Source organism: Aquarana catesbeiana, linkage group LG08, assembly GCF_042186555.1.
Source record: "Aquarana catesbeiana isolate 2022-GZ linkage group LG08, ASM4218655v1, whole genome shotgun sequence".
NCBI lineage: Eukaryota > Metazoa > Chordata > Amphibia > Anura > Ranidae > Aquarana > Aquarana catesbeiana.
In genome coordinates this window covers 249665376-249682141 of record NC_133331.1, presented here as the reverse complement: position 1 = coordinate 249682141, position 16766 = coordinate 249665376, and the positions used below count along the sequence as shown (strand labels likewise).

Genomic DNA, 16766 nt, shown 5'->3' with positions numbered 1-16766 from the left:
TACTTTCACCACCTGGAGAAAGCGCAGCACACCCCTGGTTCCCTGCAGCGCTTCCACCATGGCGGAGGAAACACTACAACTGAGGCCATGGTGGAAGTGTCCGGTCTTTAAAGAAACTGACTGCAGTGTTTCCTGGGAAAGTGGGTGGAGCTGCGCTCTCTCCAGGTGCTGTCCTAAAAGACGAAGGGAGAAAAACGCAAAACCAGCTCTCATAACGAAAGGGTTAAAAGGTTAAGCTCATGTTCCACCCGTTTTTAGTGTAACATCCATTTTTACGGTGAAACATGTAACATGTTCCTACGCCTGCAGTGGCTCAGAGATCCAAGCCCTCTATGTGATAGTGGTGCGGGGAGTAGTTCCCTGTACTAGCTGTCACTTTTTAAAAAGAGTGCTGCAGTGTGGGGCTCCATCCACGTGGTCGTGTCATTCATTCACAAAGTCTTGTTAACGAATCAACTGCAAGTACCAACATCCCTTGCGGATGACGACATATAGTTCTCAATGAACTATCACAGCGCTGTTGAGCGCTCTTAGTAGTTCACTGATTCTTCCAATCAGTGTGAAATTGAGAGATTACATTGACAGTCTGCAGGAGTCCTCCATTGCACCTGGTGCAATGCTTTCAGGCTCCCAACAAAAATTTTTATTTTAAAAAAGGTAAAAACGTATCCTTTAAACGGAATGGATTGTTGATTTGGCTGCTTAGTATGCACTTGTACTGAGTACCAAGTGGTTCCATGTGCGAGGGTATCCAGAAGCAATAAAGTTTTTTTTTTTTTATCTCATTGGGGTTGGTGATTTGCTTCTGCTGAGCGTTAAGAGCCTGACACCCCCTTTTTCCTGACGGGCACCCAATTGGTGCTCATCACACTGCAAGGTTTCTCCTGTCCCTGCTAGTCCCCTGTTGTGGTGCTGGAGATAGGCAGAAAAGGTGAGTAGGAGATAAACAGTGCAATTTTAAAAACATTAAAGTCCGCATAAAGCCCCTTTCGTTTTCAAAAGCCTCAGACATTTGTAAAAGCACCTCAGATTTAAATTCGGTTTTGATTACAAAAAAAAAAAAAAAAATAGTTTTAATCAGGACAAACAGATTATCATGAGGGACAAGTAAATTGAGACCCTAATTTAGTCTCATGGACAAGTAGTTTTTAAAAATGTCCACACTCCTAGATAATAAATGTATCCTTCAAAACAAGTCAGGCAAGCTCCTTCTCAAAATAAGCATGTCGCTTGGCTGTAATAAGATCTAATGGCTTCGACTGAGTCTCTGGCTATGAACAAATATGTGGATGTATATTTATTGCACCCTGTACCTCAGGATGCTCATAATCTGGGTTACAGTAAGTAAATTATAAAAGAAAAAAAAAAAAAAAGAAATCACCCAAATTTACCAAAGCATATTTTCAAAAGGAACAAAATTTACCATCGGCACTTACCGGCTCCCTGAAACCGTCATATTTGTACACATGACCTGTACGTGTTGACAGTCGGAGGCCATACCCAAGTGCCACGCGACGCCAGATCCCTTCTGACAAGTCAGTTGCTGCAATATTCTCCACTTTTCCAGTTTTGTTATTTTTGTACATAAGTCCTGCCTTAGATAAACGTAGGCGTCCATCATTCTGAGAAAAGAAAATGAAACATAAAACAATCTTTAAGGCTTTTTCTCTTAGGGCTCATTTACACTTGTTGGCTGGGGTTTTTTCTGCACTGGATAAATGCCAGTCACTTATACTGGTTACAGAGATCCTGCTTGGCAGAATTCTGCAAACCTGCTTGGCAGCTTTGGTATTCCTCCCAGACCAAAGGTCAACTTGAGATGAGGGGTCGGTGGCAGTGTAGGCAATCACAGATATAACATTGATGGAGAGGAGGATAGTACAGGACTTTAAAGCCCAAATTTAGTTAGCTAAAAATTAAAATGTAAAATCAGCACAAGGGTCATAACTTACAGTTAGTATATGGTGTGTCCCTTGTGTTATTCTTCTCCTTTCAGTAGAAATCTTAATAAAAAGGTGAACCTATCCTTTAACACGTGATTCAGGAGGTGATGCACATGCACTGAAGCTTAACGCACTACAAAATTTCAGTGCCGAAACCCAAAATTCAGGAGGTACTTGGCCGAAAACAAAAGTTTTTAAAATATTATATTTGACTTTTTATTTAATATAATGAATTTAAATTAATATGGATTTATTGTCGGCAATTATCAGCAACTTTAGTGCAAAAAAAGCTCAAGAAATATGCATCCCTTTAACTCCTATGTATGTCTTCACATTGGTCCGTTGTGGTGTTAAAAATCTTGCTTGCTGCATTTTTGGTCAGTTAAAAAGAAAAAACACACCTCTGCACTGAAATGCATAGAAAATGCAGCAAGAACGCATCAATAACACACCCATGTTACGTTTTTGATGCTTTTTTTTTTTTTTTTTTTTTTCACAGGACCTACGAAAAACACACCATAAGCTAGAGCTGGATGATTAATAGTTAACCACTTCCCACGCGGCCACTGCACATAAACGGCCGGGTGGTCCTTTCCTCGTTCTGAGTGGATGTTCAGGAACGCCCCTCAGAATGGGTGCTCGCAGCGTGGCCAAGAGGTGCGCTGCGGCTCGATCCTGTGATCATTATGATCACAGAATGCAGCTGAGCAGAGATCGGCATATGGTCGATGTGATTGGCCCTCCTGATCAAGTGACAGCTGTGTCAAATCACAGCCATCACAATGTAAACAGAGACGCATGTCTGACAGTTTTCTCCACCAAGCTCAGTGCATGGGGGGAGGGATCTGCAGATCTATGACAGCTCTCTGTGGGAGGATGATTTTACACACAGAGCTGTTACAGATTACCCCACAAACAGTACACCAAGCACCAATGATACCCCAGTCCCTATACACATCAGTGTCCCCATAAAACATCTGTCTGTTCCCCACCACCGACAACACCAAATAAACACTGATTTGGGTTATTTTTACCAAAGAAATGTAGCAGCATCATTTTTGGTCAAAATTTATCAAGAGAAATTACTTATTTGCAAAATTTTATTACAGAAACTAAAAAAATGCATTTTTTTGGAAAATTTTCGGTATTTTTTCATTTGTAGCGTAAATAAAAACCCCAGTGATGATTACATACCACCAAAAGAAAGCTCTATTTGTGTGAAAAAAATTATAAAAATGTAATTTGGGTACAGTGTTACATGACCGCGCAATTCGCATTCAAAGTTTGACCGCTCTGAAAATTGGTCTGGGAAGGAGGGGGTGAAAGTGCCCAGTATTGAATCGGTTAAAGAATCGAGATTGCGATTCAACTCGCCTCACAATCTTAAAAACAGCATTTCCCGATTAGTGCAGAGTTCTCTGCTCACTTCTGACATCTGACAAACAAAACAAAATCCAGGCAGCCTACCAAGTTTATCACAACATCGAAGATAAAGAGAAACATTGTAACATGTATTTTTATAGATCAAAGGAATGAACTTTGGTCTGTAAATGAGGTGAGTTTAACCACTTAAAGCCCTTTTCTGACACTTATAGATTACAAGTTAAAATCAGTATTTTTTGCTTGAAAATAACTTGGAACCTCCAAACTATCTATATACAGGCAGTCCATGAGTTACGAACGACTCCTACTTACGAACGGCCTCAAATGCCGGCCACTTGTGCTCCATCCACGCTGGTCCTGGATACCTCCGGACACATCCTTTACTGCAGTACTACATGGCCAGAAGAGCCCCAGATAACATAACAAGCACCCAGAACATCCCACATCCATGCACAGGCAGACGTTACACTTACGAATGCAGTGTTCCGACTGGAAGTTACACTTACAAATGCAGTGTTGCAACTTAAGAACAACTTCAACTTATGAACAAACCTACAGTCCCTATTGTGTTCATAACTCAGGGACTTCCCGTATATGAAATATGACTTTTAAGAAAAAAATAATCCTAGAATACTCATGCCTCGTGCAAAAGTATGCCGTAAACTATTCCCAGTTTTCTATTTGTGCAGCATCGTTTGCTTACTTTGTCAAGTTCCTGCACAGTGTGGCCATCTCCAGTGTGGGCACCTGAAGCCACAGTGTCCTTCCTGGATTCCGTGTATGCAGTATCCACCTGCCAATCTCGCGCATGTGCAGTGCGGTGCAATCTTGGTCAGCTTGCCATGCCAAGCTGACCAAGATTTTCCATACACACCAATGTTAAATGTTACGGGAGCAGTGCCATGCCAAGCTGATCAAGATCTCCCAGGAGCCAATGCAAAACCAGAAATGACGTAGAGCACCGCGGCGGCTAAAGGAGGAAGTGAAATTAGATATAGGCATAAATCAGGCAAGAACAGAAAATAAAATAATAAATTGCCAATTCATTTTAACCACTAGCAGACTAGCTCACGCAGATATAAATGGCAGGTTGGCTCTCCTGCATGAATCGACGTACCTGTACGTCCGTTCGTGCAAGGAGGTTGGCAGGCGCATATGTGTCCGTGGACTCAATGTAAACTGCCTATGTAAACAAGGAGATCCCCCATTCTGCCTAGTGACATGACAGATCTACTGTTCCCAGTGATCGGGAACAGTGATCTCTGTCAAGTCCCTGGTAGCCCATCCCCCTACAGTTAGAACACGCTGAGGGAATACGCTTAACCCCTTCCCTGCCAGTGTCATTTTTATAGCATTGATCAATGTAATAATGTCACTGGTCCCCAAAAAGTGTCATTTGAGGTCAGAATTGTCCACCGCAATCCCGCTAAAAATGGCAGATTGCTGCCATTACCAGTAAAGATAAAAAATAAAAGTCCCTAAATCTTTCCCATAGTTCGTAGACGCTATAACTTTTGCGCAAACTAATCAATATACGCCTATGGTGATTTTTTACCACAAATATGTAGATGAACATATATCGGCCTAAACTGATGAATAAATTTGTTTTTTTATATAATTTTTTTGGATATGTATCATAGCAGAAAGTAAATGGATTTTTATTTCAAAATTGATGGTCTTTTTTGTTTATAGCGCAATAATTAAAAACCGCAGGAGGTGATCAAATACCACCAAAATAAAGCTCTATTTGTGGTTAAAAAAAAGGGTATGTAAGTATAATGTCGCACAACTGCGCAATTGTCAGTTAAAGCGACGCAGTGCCGCATGGCAAAAAATGGCCTGGTCATTAAGGGGGCAAAGAATGCACATTAGTACTGCATAGTGAGCAGTGAAAAATGTGGGTAGAACTCCGCTTTAACCCATTAACCTAAAATCAGTTTAGATATCGCTGTTTTACTAACCCGACAGCTTATTATTCTAGATAGGAAACCTTTGCTTACAAATACTAAAGATTCTAACTACCAGCAAGAATGAGTCCTTACATTTAAAATAACACCTATCATTTCAGATCCATCATGGCAGCACCTGTTAGCGGGCATCCACTCACCCGCTGCTGCCACCTTGTTGTGTCACTGCCACATCACCAGCTGTCCCATTAAAGTGGATGGGACTGGCGTCCCATTAAAGTGGATGGGACTGGCGTCCCATTAAAGTGGATGGGACTGGCGTCCCATTAAAGTGGATGGGACTGGCGTCCCATTAAAGTGGATGGGACTGGCGTCCCATTAAAGTGGATGGGACTGGCGTCCCATTAAAGTGGATGGGACTGGCGTCCCATTAAAGTGGATGGGACTGGCGTCCCATTAAAGTGGATGGGACTGGCGGTGAGTCAACAGCGGGCCTGAGGAGCAGCCACTGCGGGACAGAGATGACAGTTTTTAACCTGTTGCCACCCACCATCAAATGACGTGATGGACTTTGAGTGGGGATATCTGAATGATGCCTGTAGCTACAGACATCATTCAGATATTGCCGTTTTCAGCCAGCGATTCCCTACACCATAAGAACGATCATAGCAGCTGTTCCACCGCTTGATCGTTCTTACGGGAGGCGAGAGGGAACGCCCCCCCCCCTCCCGCTGCCCTCTGGTGCTTCTACCGACTCACCGCTACGATCGGTGAGTTGGAGACGGGATGATGTTGATCATAGAGATTTCTGGCGGACCAGATGGTCGCCGGAGTCTCTACAATTGGCGGAGGCCGGGCGCGGTGTTATGACGTCATGCCCAGCCTCTGCATTCAAAAAAACGGCGCTGCCTCGGCTGGGAAGCCGTGATCGCTTTTTTTTTTTTTTTTTCATTTCAGGCTTCCCAGCCTAGTGGTGAGAAGGGGTCCTATTGACCCCATATCTCACTGTAAAGAGGACCTGTCATGTCATATTCCTATTACAAGAGATGTTTACATTCCTTGTAATAGAAATAAAAGTGATCAAAATTTTTTTTTTTTTTTCAAAAAAGTGTCAAACTAAAAAAAAAAAGTAAAATTTACAAAAAAAAAAAATATGTTTTAAATAAAGCGCCCCTGAAAACAATGTTCAAACCATACATGTGAGGTATCGACGTGAACGTTGGAGCAAGAGCAATACTTTTGTCCCTAGACCTCCTCTAACTCAAATCATGTAACCAGTAAAAAAATTTCAAGCATCGCCTATGGGGATTTTTAAGTACCGAACTTTGGCGCTATTCCACGAGCGTGTGCAATTTTGAAGCGTGACCTGTTAGGTATCTATTTACTCGGCGTAACTTCATCTTTCACAATATGCAAAAACATTGGGCTAACTTTACTGTTTTGTTTTTTTGTTTTTAAAGCACAAAACAGTTTTTTTCCCCCAAAAAAAAAAACACGTTCGAAAAATTGCTGCGCAAATACCGTGCGAAATAAAAAGTTGCAACAACCGCCATTGTATTCTCTAGGGTCTTTGCTAAAAAAACATATATAATGGTTCTATGTAATTTTCTAGCAAAACAATGATGATTTTTACATGTAGGAGAAAAATGTCAGAATTGGCCTGGGTGGCAAGTGGTTAAAAAATTATTTAAGTGGGGGGACACCCTAAAAAAAAAAAAAAAAATTTACATTAACACCCTTAAAAAAAATTTTACTCACCAGAAACCCCTGTTGCTAGGCAGTCTTCCTAATCTGCCGCGCTGTTTCTTCAATTCCTCCTCGGCGAGCAGCCCCATTGTCTTCTGGGACATGTGTGTGTCCCAGGAAACAACGGGGCCATTCACAAAGCGCCGCGCTGCTCGGACATGCGCAGTATCCCTTAGTTAGGATGGCGGCACCGGCAGCCGATCCCTACCTAGTTAAAATAAAAATGGCGGAATAGTACAAAAACCTCAGAGAGGCCTTTTTTGGAAAGCAGCCTTGCGGCTTCACTTCCTTTTTCCCCTACTACCACAGAGGGCTGTGAATGAATGAATGACATGGCTGGGCAGTCGGAGCCCCGCGCAGCTAAGTTTGTTTGTTTTTGTTTTTTAAACAGTGCCAGCAGGCGCCCAGAGAAGATACCCGCTTGCTGTCACTGGGAAGGGGAGATAGGCTGCAGCTGCTGGAACATGTCACATGTTCCAAAAGGTGAACTTCTTTAAAACAGTTTAACCACATATACATCGGCACAATGGCAGTGGTGGGCAAATGGGTGTACCTGTACGTCCCCTTTAATTGGCGGGCTAGTGGGCGCGCACGCGCCGCGTACAGCATGACTGTGCCTGCGGGTCTCGCAGACTCAATGTCCGCCGGTGTCCCGCAATCGTGTCACGGAGCTGAAGAACGGGGAAAAGCCTACGTAAACAAGGCATTTCCCCCGTTCTGCCTAGTGATATGACAGGAATCTACTGCTCCCTGTCATGTCAGTGGTAGCCCACCCCCCCACAGTTAGAATCACTCCCTAGGACACACTTAACTCCTTGATCGCCCCCTAGTGTTTAACCGCTTACTTGCCGGTGTCATTTACACAGTAATCAGTGCATTTTTTGTAGCACTGATCGCTGTATAAATGGCAATGGTCCCAAAATAGTGTCAACAAACAGTGTCCGCCATAATGTCACAGTCACAAGAAAAAAAAAAAAAAAAAAAAAACACGCAGATCGCCGCCATTACTAAATAAATAAAATAATAATAATAATAAAAATAGTAATAAAAATGCCATAACTCTATCCCCTATTTTGCAGACGCTATAACTTTTGCGCTAACCAATCAACATACACTTATTGCGTTTTTTTTTTTTTTTAATATCAAAAATATGTATAAGAATACATATCGGCCTAAACAGAGGAAAACATTTTTTTTTTTTTTTTTTTTTATGTTTTTGGGGATATTTGTTATAGCAAAAAGTAAAAAAAATAAATAAATAGCTTTTTTTTTTTGTTTATAGCACAAAAAATAAAAACCAGAGGTGATCAAATACCAAAAAGAAAGCTCTATTTGTGGGGGGGGGGGGGGGGGGGGAGGACGTCAATTTTGTTTTTGTGTAACGTCGCACGACCACGCAATTGTCAGTTAAAGCGACGCAGTGCCGAATCGCAAAAAGTGCTCTGGTCAGGAAGGGGGTAAATTCTTCCGGGGCTGAAGTGGTTAAGAAGGTGCACTAAATATATTTATGTGCAGCTTATACAAGCCAGCCATTTACACAAAGCCACAAGATTTCATTGTGCACCACTACAACCTTCCAGCAACCAATGAAGTCATCAGTTGATAAAAAGAATGATGGGTACCGGCACAGCATCCTTGTATGCCCCTCCCCTGGAGTCACGAGAGAAAGAGAGACTAATTAGTACCAGTGTGCAAAGGCATACCTCATTTGAAAGAATAGACCACGTTGGGCATCTACATGTGTGGATGTTGCTGCTTTATGCAAAACAATTAATTTTTACATTTTAGAATGGGATGCCTTGAGATTGTGTATCATTTTAAAAGAGTTATTTTAAGGGCATTTTCACGCTCGCCTCCAGGACTTCTGAGCCTCTCCTACCCCAATCTGTCCATCTATATCCACTTTTACCTGGGAAAAGTGAGCGTGCCGTTCAGGCTCAATCGGGAGGGGGTATGTAGACAATGGATCCATAGCTGCTGCTAGAGTACTGATAGGGGATGGAGCCCATCCTGGCTACTGCAAGGGTTCAAGGAAGGAAGGGCGAGTCGCATATCTATAATGTCCTGCTGCAATGAATGGCATGGCAACCTCAATTCCTGAGTGAAGGCAACAGAATGAATGGATCAGCAGCTACAGCTGCTGATCCATTCATTGTGCCCTTTCTTAAACACGCAATCTCTCCCTCCTTCCCCTGATGTAAGGGGAAGGAACAGCAATGTAGATAGAACCGTGTTCACTCTGACATACGGCTTGCACAGTAGTCAGCCCCTTAAATCATTTGGGTACAGCCAGCGTCTCCATGCACCCAGCACATCAGACGCCCCGACAGCTTTTATCCAGCGTTGTTCATAAATGGCACTGGGTAAAGAGCCAATGATCCCGTGGTACGTAAATGGTTACGCACACAGACAGACAAAATAGAAGTCAAGAGAGGAGGTTGCAAAGCTTCAACCCCCAACAAACTCTGCAGGTAGCATTATTTTTCCTTGTCACATTTATATGTACAGCTCTGTACCATTTAAAACCAGCGTCCCTAGGCAGCCAGGGAGCAGCAAAAACTCAGCCAAGCAATGGGTGTCTCCCACCTGTGTTAACAAGGCCATAGGCTGGCTGTACACCAATATAATGCAGTTTACACAAACACACAGGTAGAGTTGGCTCTGATACATGGACACACAATATGGTATGTGCGATAAACCCACCAGTGCAAACAGGTGTGACTGGGCCCTCGGCGATCGCTAACAGAGAGATGCGGATAAGTTTGGCAGATAACTCTCTGTGGCCCGGCATGGAGGACTATTCTCTCACACACGCTGCTGCCAAATTTCAACCCATTATCTTTACTCGTACGAACAAGTCTCACCATAAACCCTTTCACCTCCTGGTAGATGTCGTTAAATTCTAACGTGTCAGCCATTGTGCGTCAAAGAAACCACTCGCTCTCCTTCCCGCCACCGTGCACCCAGCCACCGGAAGTCACTTGGAAACACACGGCTTTCACTCGCGCTCCGTAACTGACGTCACTTCCCCTCTTGGTGACCTATCACCCGAAACCAGTATAGAACACAAATATGGCGACCCGTCAGAATTGGTAACGGAAGTAACGTTCCGTCGCCGCCATCTTGCTATACCCCACGCTCCTCCACACTAACTATACGCCGAGAAGGGGGCAAGCGGACATCTTATTACACCCACCGGAGTTTTGCATTTCACGGTTATTTTTAACAGAAACCGGAGCTTATAAGGTAAAATACAGTTTTTACAAATCCGACGGACTGTATTGATGTTGAATTTTAAAAGCAGCGTCAAGCCTGCTCATCTCACAGGTTTTCTAATCTGACAGAAGTTCGCTGCTTTTAAAATTCAACATCTCAACATTCAGCCGCAGTTTTAAGTACTGTATTTCACTATACTACCTCAGTTTACTGTTATAAATAAGTGTAAAATTCAAAACTCCGGTGGGTGTAACAAGATGTCCGCTTGCTCCCTTCTCACTGTATCCTTACTGTGGACGGGTGCGGGGTATAGCAAGATGGCGGCCACGAGACGTCACTTCCGTCGGGTCGCCTAATCTGACAAGGGGGTCTGGCTGCTGAGTGAAGCTCCACCGATGACAGGAAGCACGTGGCCTCCACTCCACTTCTCTTTTTTTTCTTTTTTTTTTATTACTGAACTTTATTGTGAATCTCTGCATCTGGAGCTCCACTGTCACTGGAAACATGTGGCCTCCACAACTCCACCTTTTTTATTTTTAAATGAACTCTAATGTAAGAAACAAATACTAACGGAAATGGAGGTCGCATGATTTCTGTGTAGAGTGGAGATCCAGTGACTGCAGTCTGCAGCAGATACTGAGCCATTCTTTTGGGGTTTGCAGAAATACAAGATATTTTTGGGAGGTTTTGTACTTTCTAAGTGCTCTCCTTAAGATAACTTTGTAAATTGGATTTGTTTGTTAAAGCGGTGTTCCGGCTAAAAAAAAAAAAAAATGAAAAGCCAGCAGCTACACACACTGCAGCTGCTGGTTTTTAACAATAGGACACTTACCTGTCCTGGAGTCCAGTGATGTCGGCACCGCAGCTGATGTTTCCATCAGCTGTCGGGTGCTGCCGCCACTATTGCGGGTAAGGGTAGCCTTACAGCTTCACGCCGGGAACCCTACTGCGCATGCGCGAGGCACCACTCCTCTCTCCTACTGGCCTGGCAACAGGGAGAGGAGGAGGGAGCCCCGCGGTGATGTCACGGGCCACGGCCCGGACTCCCGGAAGTGGGAACGGGATACCTGACAGGTATCCTGTTCCCCCTGCCCCCCGAAGGGTGCCAATTGCCGCACCAGAGGGGGAGAGGACTCAAATGAGCGGAAGTTCCACTTTTGGGTGGAACTCTGCTTTAAAGCAATTGTCTAACATTTACAAGTTTACATTTTTGGTGATGATGGAAGTTCATGTTTATGCTAGAAGAAGAATATAATCCATGTCTCTAAGCACAATCTCATTGTCCTTTTTTGCCCACCTTCATGCCAACTAACAGGGCCAAGACTGAAACACACATGGATCTCCATGCAAATTTTTTTACAGTTTAAAAAGTATGTCGTACTGCGGACGTGGCATTGTACTGAGGAGGGGTGGCATTGTACTGAGGACAGGTGGAATTGTACTGAGGACAGGCGGCATTGTACTGAGGACGGGCGGCATTGTGCTGAGGACGGGCAACGTTTTACTGCAGACAGGTGGCTGCTGTAGGCAACGCATTGTGCGGGTACATCGCTGCCTACTCCCAGGTTTAGGGCGTGCGCATGTTCAGCCCTACCGTCTGATCCCGCTGTGATTGTCCACAGCAGGAGCCTGTCAGCAAGTTCTGGCCAATGATTCACACCTTGGACTAGCTGATCGGCTGTGTCCAATCACAGCCCAGAGCTCTGTGTTGGGTTGTGTACAGAGGGAGTGATCTGTCAGTGACCATTAGTATAATAAAGCAGCACACTCTGTACACATTACACCTAGTTAAGGAACATATTTAGCCCCTTCATCACCCTAGATGTTAACCCTTCCCAGCCAGTGTCATATTTTTAGCACTGATCACTGTATTAGTGTCACTGGTGATGTCAGTTCCCCCAAGCGGCAGCTAGTGTCAGATTGCACTATCACAGTCCATCTATAAGTTGTTTATCTCTGCCATTTGTAGTATAAAACAAATACAAATTCCAGTACATATCCCATACAGGCAGTCCCCAAGTTACGAACACCCGAGTTACGAACGACTCCTAACTATGAACGGACCTCAATGCCGGCCGCTTGTGCTCCACGCTGGTCCTGGATACCTCCGAGCAGCTATCTTGCAGCGCCGGACACATCCCACACTGCAGTACTACATGTATTGCATGGACAGAAGAGCCCCAGATAACATAACTGCATGCCCAGAAGCGCCCGGAACATCCCACATACCTGCACAGGCTGCAGTTACACTTAAAAATGCATTGTTCTGACTTACACACAAATTCCACTTAATAACAAACCTACAGTCCCTATTGTGTTCGTAACCTGGGGACCACCTGTAGTTTGTAGGCGCTACAACTTTCTAGCAAATCAATCAATATACACTTATTGTGATTTTTTTTTTTTTTTTTGTCAAAAACATGTAGCAGAATATATTTAGGACAAAATTTAGGAATCAATTTTTTTATGTTTTTTTTTTTTTTTTTTTTTTTTTAGCAGAAAGGTTCTTTTTAATTTTTTTTTTTTACAAGAGATAGTTAGGTAGATTTTAAAGTCTACAAATGTGCACACTGAGAAAGTTGTATGAATTGCTTATATTTTATTTGCAGTTTATTAGTATGTTATTTCTATTACAGACAAAATCTTATGCCAGTGCAGCCTTCCATGCTGGCCAGTGGGACATTATTACCGCCACCTTTGTAAAAGAACAGTTAGTCTTCACGCGGAAAAACACTCAAAAATGCTATTGCAAAAACGCTGAAAAAGCTGAAAAAAGTTTTAAAAAATCACTGCAAAGATACTGGCGTTTTCATAATGTTATTTTAACAGCCTGTGTGCATGAGGCCTAATATGCAGGGTGGATTTAGAAAGACATTTATTGTTGTGTGAAGTTTCTGCAGTACCGATATCGCCACCTCCTGCACCCTCTCCAGTGCTACTCCCATCATCCACTGCACCCTCTCCAGTACTGATCCCGTTAGCCACTATATTTTTTCTTTTTATATTTTGAAATATTTTTGTAAGGACATGATGTTCTCGGCTTTGCACAGGCACATTGCCAGGTGTTCTTTTGTCTATTGTAGGTCACAACTATTCTGTATTCAAGACGGCAAAAACTTTGTATTTTAGGTTCATGAATGGAGAGACACAGGGCTTTTTTTCAGCTGGAACTGGGTGGAACTCAGTTCCACTACCTTTGGCTCAGGCTTTCTGCTTCCTGCTCACCACTGTCACTTGTAAACACAAGTCCGGCTTCTGTGTTAACAAGTGACAGCTCATCTCCCAATGATCTGTTCCCCTGAGTGGCTTCTCTGAGTGCAGGATGGGGACAACAGAGATGGAGGTGGCCAGGGCGTAGTGCTGATGCCGACACCCCTACTGAGTGCTCTCCCTGCAAGTGAGAGGTGGAGCCACCTACAGTGTGGGAGAGGTACTAGAGCCAGCTGGGTGCTTCAGTTTCAGCTTAATACAGCAACAGAATTAAGACATATGGAAGATGGTGGCGTTTTGTAAGGAGGGGAGAAGATGGGGCAGTGGAGGGGGGTTGCATGCAGAAGTCAGAGCTGAATAGGAATGAAAGCGAGATGTGGAAGAATGCTGAACTTAATGCAGCGCACCCCGGAACTGTATACTATGTATATAGCGCACCCCCTAACTCGGCACTCTGTGTGTAACCCACCCCCAACTCTGCACTTGGTATCCTCCCACTGTTAGTGAAATATGACCACACTGGCGGTTTGGAGGGTGGGGGGGGGGGGAGTCATGGTTGAGTTCCTGGACCTATTTGCTGAGAAAAAAAACCCTGGAGAGACATATCTGTGATGGTGAGCCACCAAAATCCATAATCACACAAAGCGGAACATGCGCCACCTGAGCCGCTTTTTGCCTCTTTACACGTGTAACAGCCTTTGCCTCTCCAAAGAATTTGAGGAGCGCCATTTCCCTCAGGCTGTCTTCTTGAAGGAATACCTCTGGAACAGTTCCTGTACAGTAATCTTGTGAGCGAAGGTGCTCACATAAACTGTAGCTCAGTCCACTACACTGAGCCAACAACTGATATTGCAGACATTCCTCCAACTCACATTAGACTACATGAGTCTTCCCCCAGTTCTTCCTCTGTGCTGTCACGAAAAATTTATGCTTAATTCTCTGCACAGCAAATATGCCAAAACCAGTACATTCATGTATTGAAAACAAGAGAAAAAATTGTAGCTGGTACTTGCAGGTATCCATATGCTGGTGGCATGACAGCCAAGCCAAGCTAACCCCCATAGGCGGGCACCATCCCCTCCCAGGGGACTGAGGCAGAGTGCCCCATGGTGGACAGCCCCAAACAAGCCCAACCATAGACGGACAGGCACCAGGCAATCCTAAGTGTGTGGACAGACTATCGGTGACAATCAGCGACTGTGAAATGGTGGAATAGTGAATCCAGGATATATAGCAGTTCCTTTGAAGTAAATGAAAATATATGCGATGATGAAGAGTGTTTGCGAAAATGGGGCTTTGGCGTAACTGAAAACTATGGGGGAGGGGGAGGGGGGGGACATAAAAGTGCCTACAGAAATATAAAAATGAAGGTAAAAAAACAAGGAAACAGTGAGTGAAGTGGAAACTAATACCTGCTAAACAGAAATGAGGAACAAATGGTGTGTATTGTGGCGTATGGAGTGTACAACAGCTGCCGAGTGCCAAATATAGGAAAAACATTAACATTAGGCCCTTGCCCACAACATTTATTGTCCTTTATCAACCATATGCCTTATATACTAGATTAATATCATGTTAACCATGTTGCTTTGCAATTCTCAATGTTATGGCTTCCTTTAGGGTTTTTCCCGTTCATTTGTAATGATTTTTTAATGGTGCAATCTGCTGTTGGCTGTCATAGGTTGGTCTATGCTTTGCCTCCTGTGGGCCTTTGTTTTAGCCCGGGGGCTGCAACATGCACTGCTCGCACGCGCCCCCTCCCCTGCCCTCTTCGTGTGTGTGGCAGGGGGGCGGGTGCGCTTGGCACTGCGTGTCGACGTCACTCCATTTATGCTGGATGCGGCGCGTCACTCCCTGTGACCCCGCCTTTCCGCTATGTTAACCACCTACAACCTATACGGGGTGAGTTTGGCGCCAAATTACCAGGCGGCTTTTCTGCATTGGTTACGCGCCGACCTTCCCCGTGTGCTTGCATGTGTGACGATACTTGACACAAGGGTGTCACCCGTTAGATGGGCTCCCAGAGACACTGTGGACTAAAGGTCCAGCAGATGTGGGACTCATGAAAGGAGTCCAACCAGTAACCATTACTCCAAAATCACACCACAGACCCCACCAAAGACAATACCCCCTTAAGAAGGAAGCAAAGGAGGGTATAGCCCCTATAATAGACAAACTTTTAAAAACAGGGGTGATTATTCCGTGTCCTGACAGCCCCTGCAATACCCCTCTTTTCCCTGTTAAGAAGGCTCCGCCTTCCACAGGCTGGAGAATGGTACAGGATTTACAAGCTGTTAACCAGGCAGTTATACTAAGAGCTCCTGTGGTACCAGATCCACACACCATTGAATGATTTAAATCCAGGAAATGAATTCTTTTCTGTGATTGATATCAGTAACGCCTTCTTTAGTATTCCGGTGCACCCTGACCATCAATTTTGGTTTGCTTTCACCTACCGGGGAAAAAGGTATACCTTTACCGGGTTGCCCCAGGGCTATTTTGAGTCCCCCACTATCTTTTCACAGGCAATGCCCTGAAACTTGGCTCAAATTTGTACCCCCAGGGGGAAGCCAGCTCCTCCTATATGTAGACAACATAATAGTGGCGTCTCCCTCAGAGGAGGTTTGTGTCAGGGCTGGGCTAAGCACTTCCTTCTCTGAGCTGGCCACTCAGCTGTCGGCTAATTGCCAGCTCCTTTCTCTCCACAGTGACTCAGCTGTTGATGATCTGCTCGTCAGTCCTGCCTACTTAAAGCCGTCCAGCTCACTTCATCTCTGCCTTCGCCTTTGGTCACATCTAAAAGACTTTCTCCTGCGTTCCTGTTGAAGACTTGCTCAGCTGACGTCCCTTCTGGCTTCTGATCCTGCTTGCTCTACTACTACGTTGATCTCTGGCTCTCTTACATTGGCATTGGCTGACTACCCGATCTGGTTACTGAACTCTGGCTATGTATTAACTACGCTTACTCTATTTACCTTTTTATTATTATTAAACTAGTGTGATTAACTATACTTCTGTCTCGGTCTGATTCATGGTTTCTGACAGTTTGTAGGACTGACACAATGGCTCTTTTGTATTTCCTCCATGACCAAGGGCATAAGGTAAATAAAACTAAACTCCAGTTGTGGCAACAGCAGGTCAAATACTTAGGGTATAATAACTTAAAAGAAGGTTGACACCTCAATGAGAGAGAATTTGAGCCCTCCTCCAGATGCCAAAGCCAGAAACAAAGATACAAATGGTGTCTTTTTTGGGCATGACAAATTTTTGTAGAGCTTGGATTCCCGGGTATTCAATATTGACCACCCCGTTGGTCCATGCCATACATGGGAACCCCATGGCCCCACAGGATGCTATAAAA

General features: G+C 44.2%; 1 protein-coding gene across 1 annotated transcript in view; it reads right to left on the bottom strand.

Moving 5' to 3' along the window:
• The window catches only part of SSRP1 (structure specific recognition protein 1), a 122074-nt gene extending 112055 nt beyond the window's left edge, over positions 1–10019 (bottom strand). Inside the window, exons 1-2 of the mRNA XM_073596990.1 lie at positions 9844–10019; positions 1437–1622 (exon numbers count right to left, since the gene is read on the bottom strand). Coding sequence (XP_073453091.1) covers positions 1437–1622; positions 9844–9897 — 240 coding nt within the window. The 5' untranslated portion in view covers positions 9898–10019. The remainder of the gene's footprint in view (positions 1–1436; positions 1623–9843) is intronic.
• Between the last annotated feature and the right edge of the window lie 6747 nt (positions 10020–16766).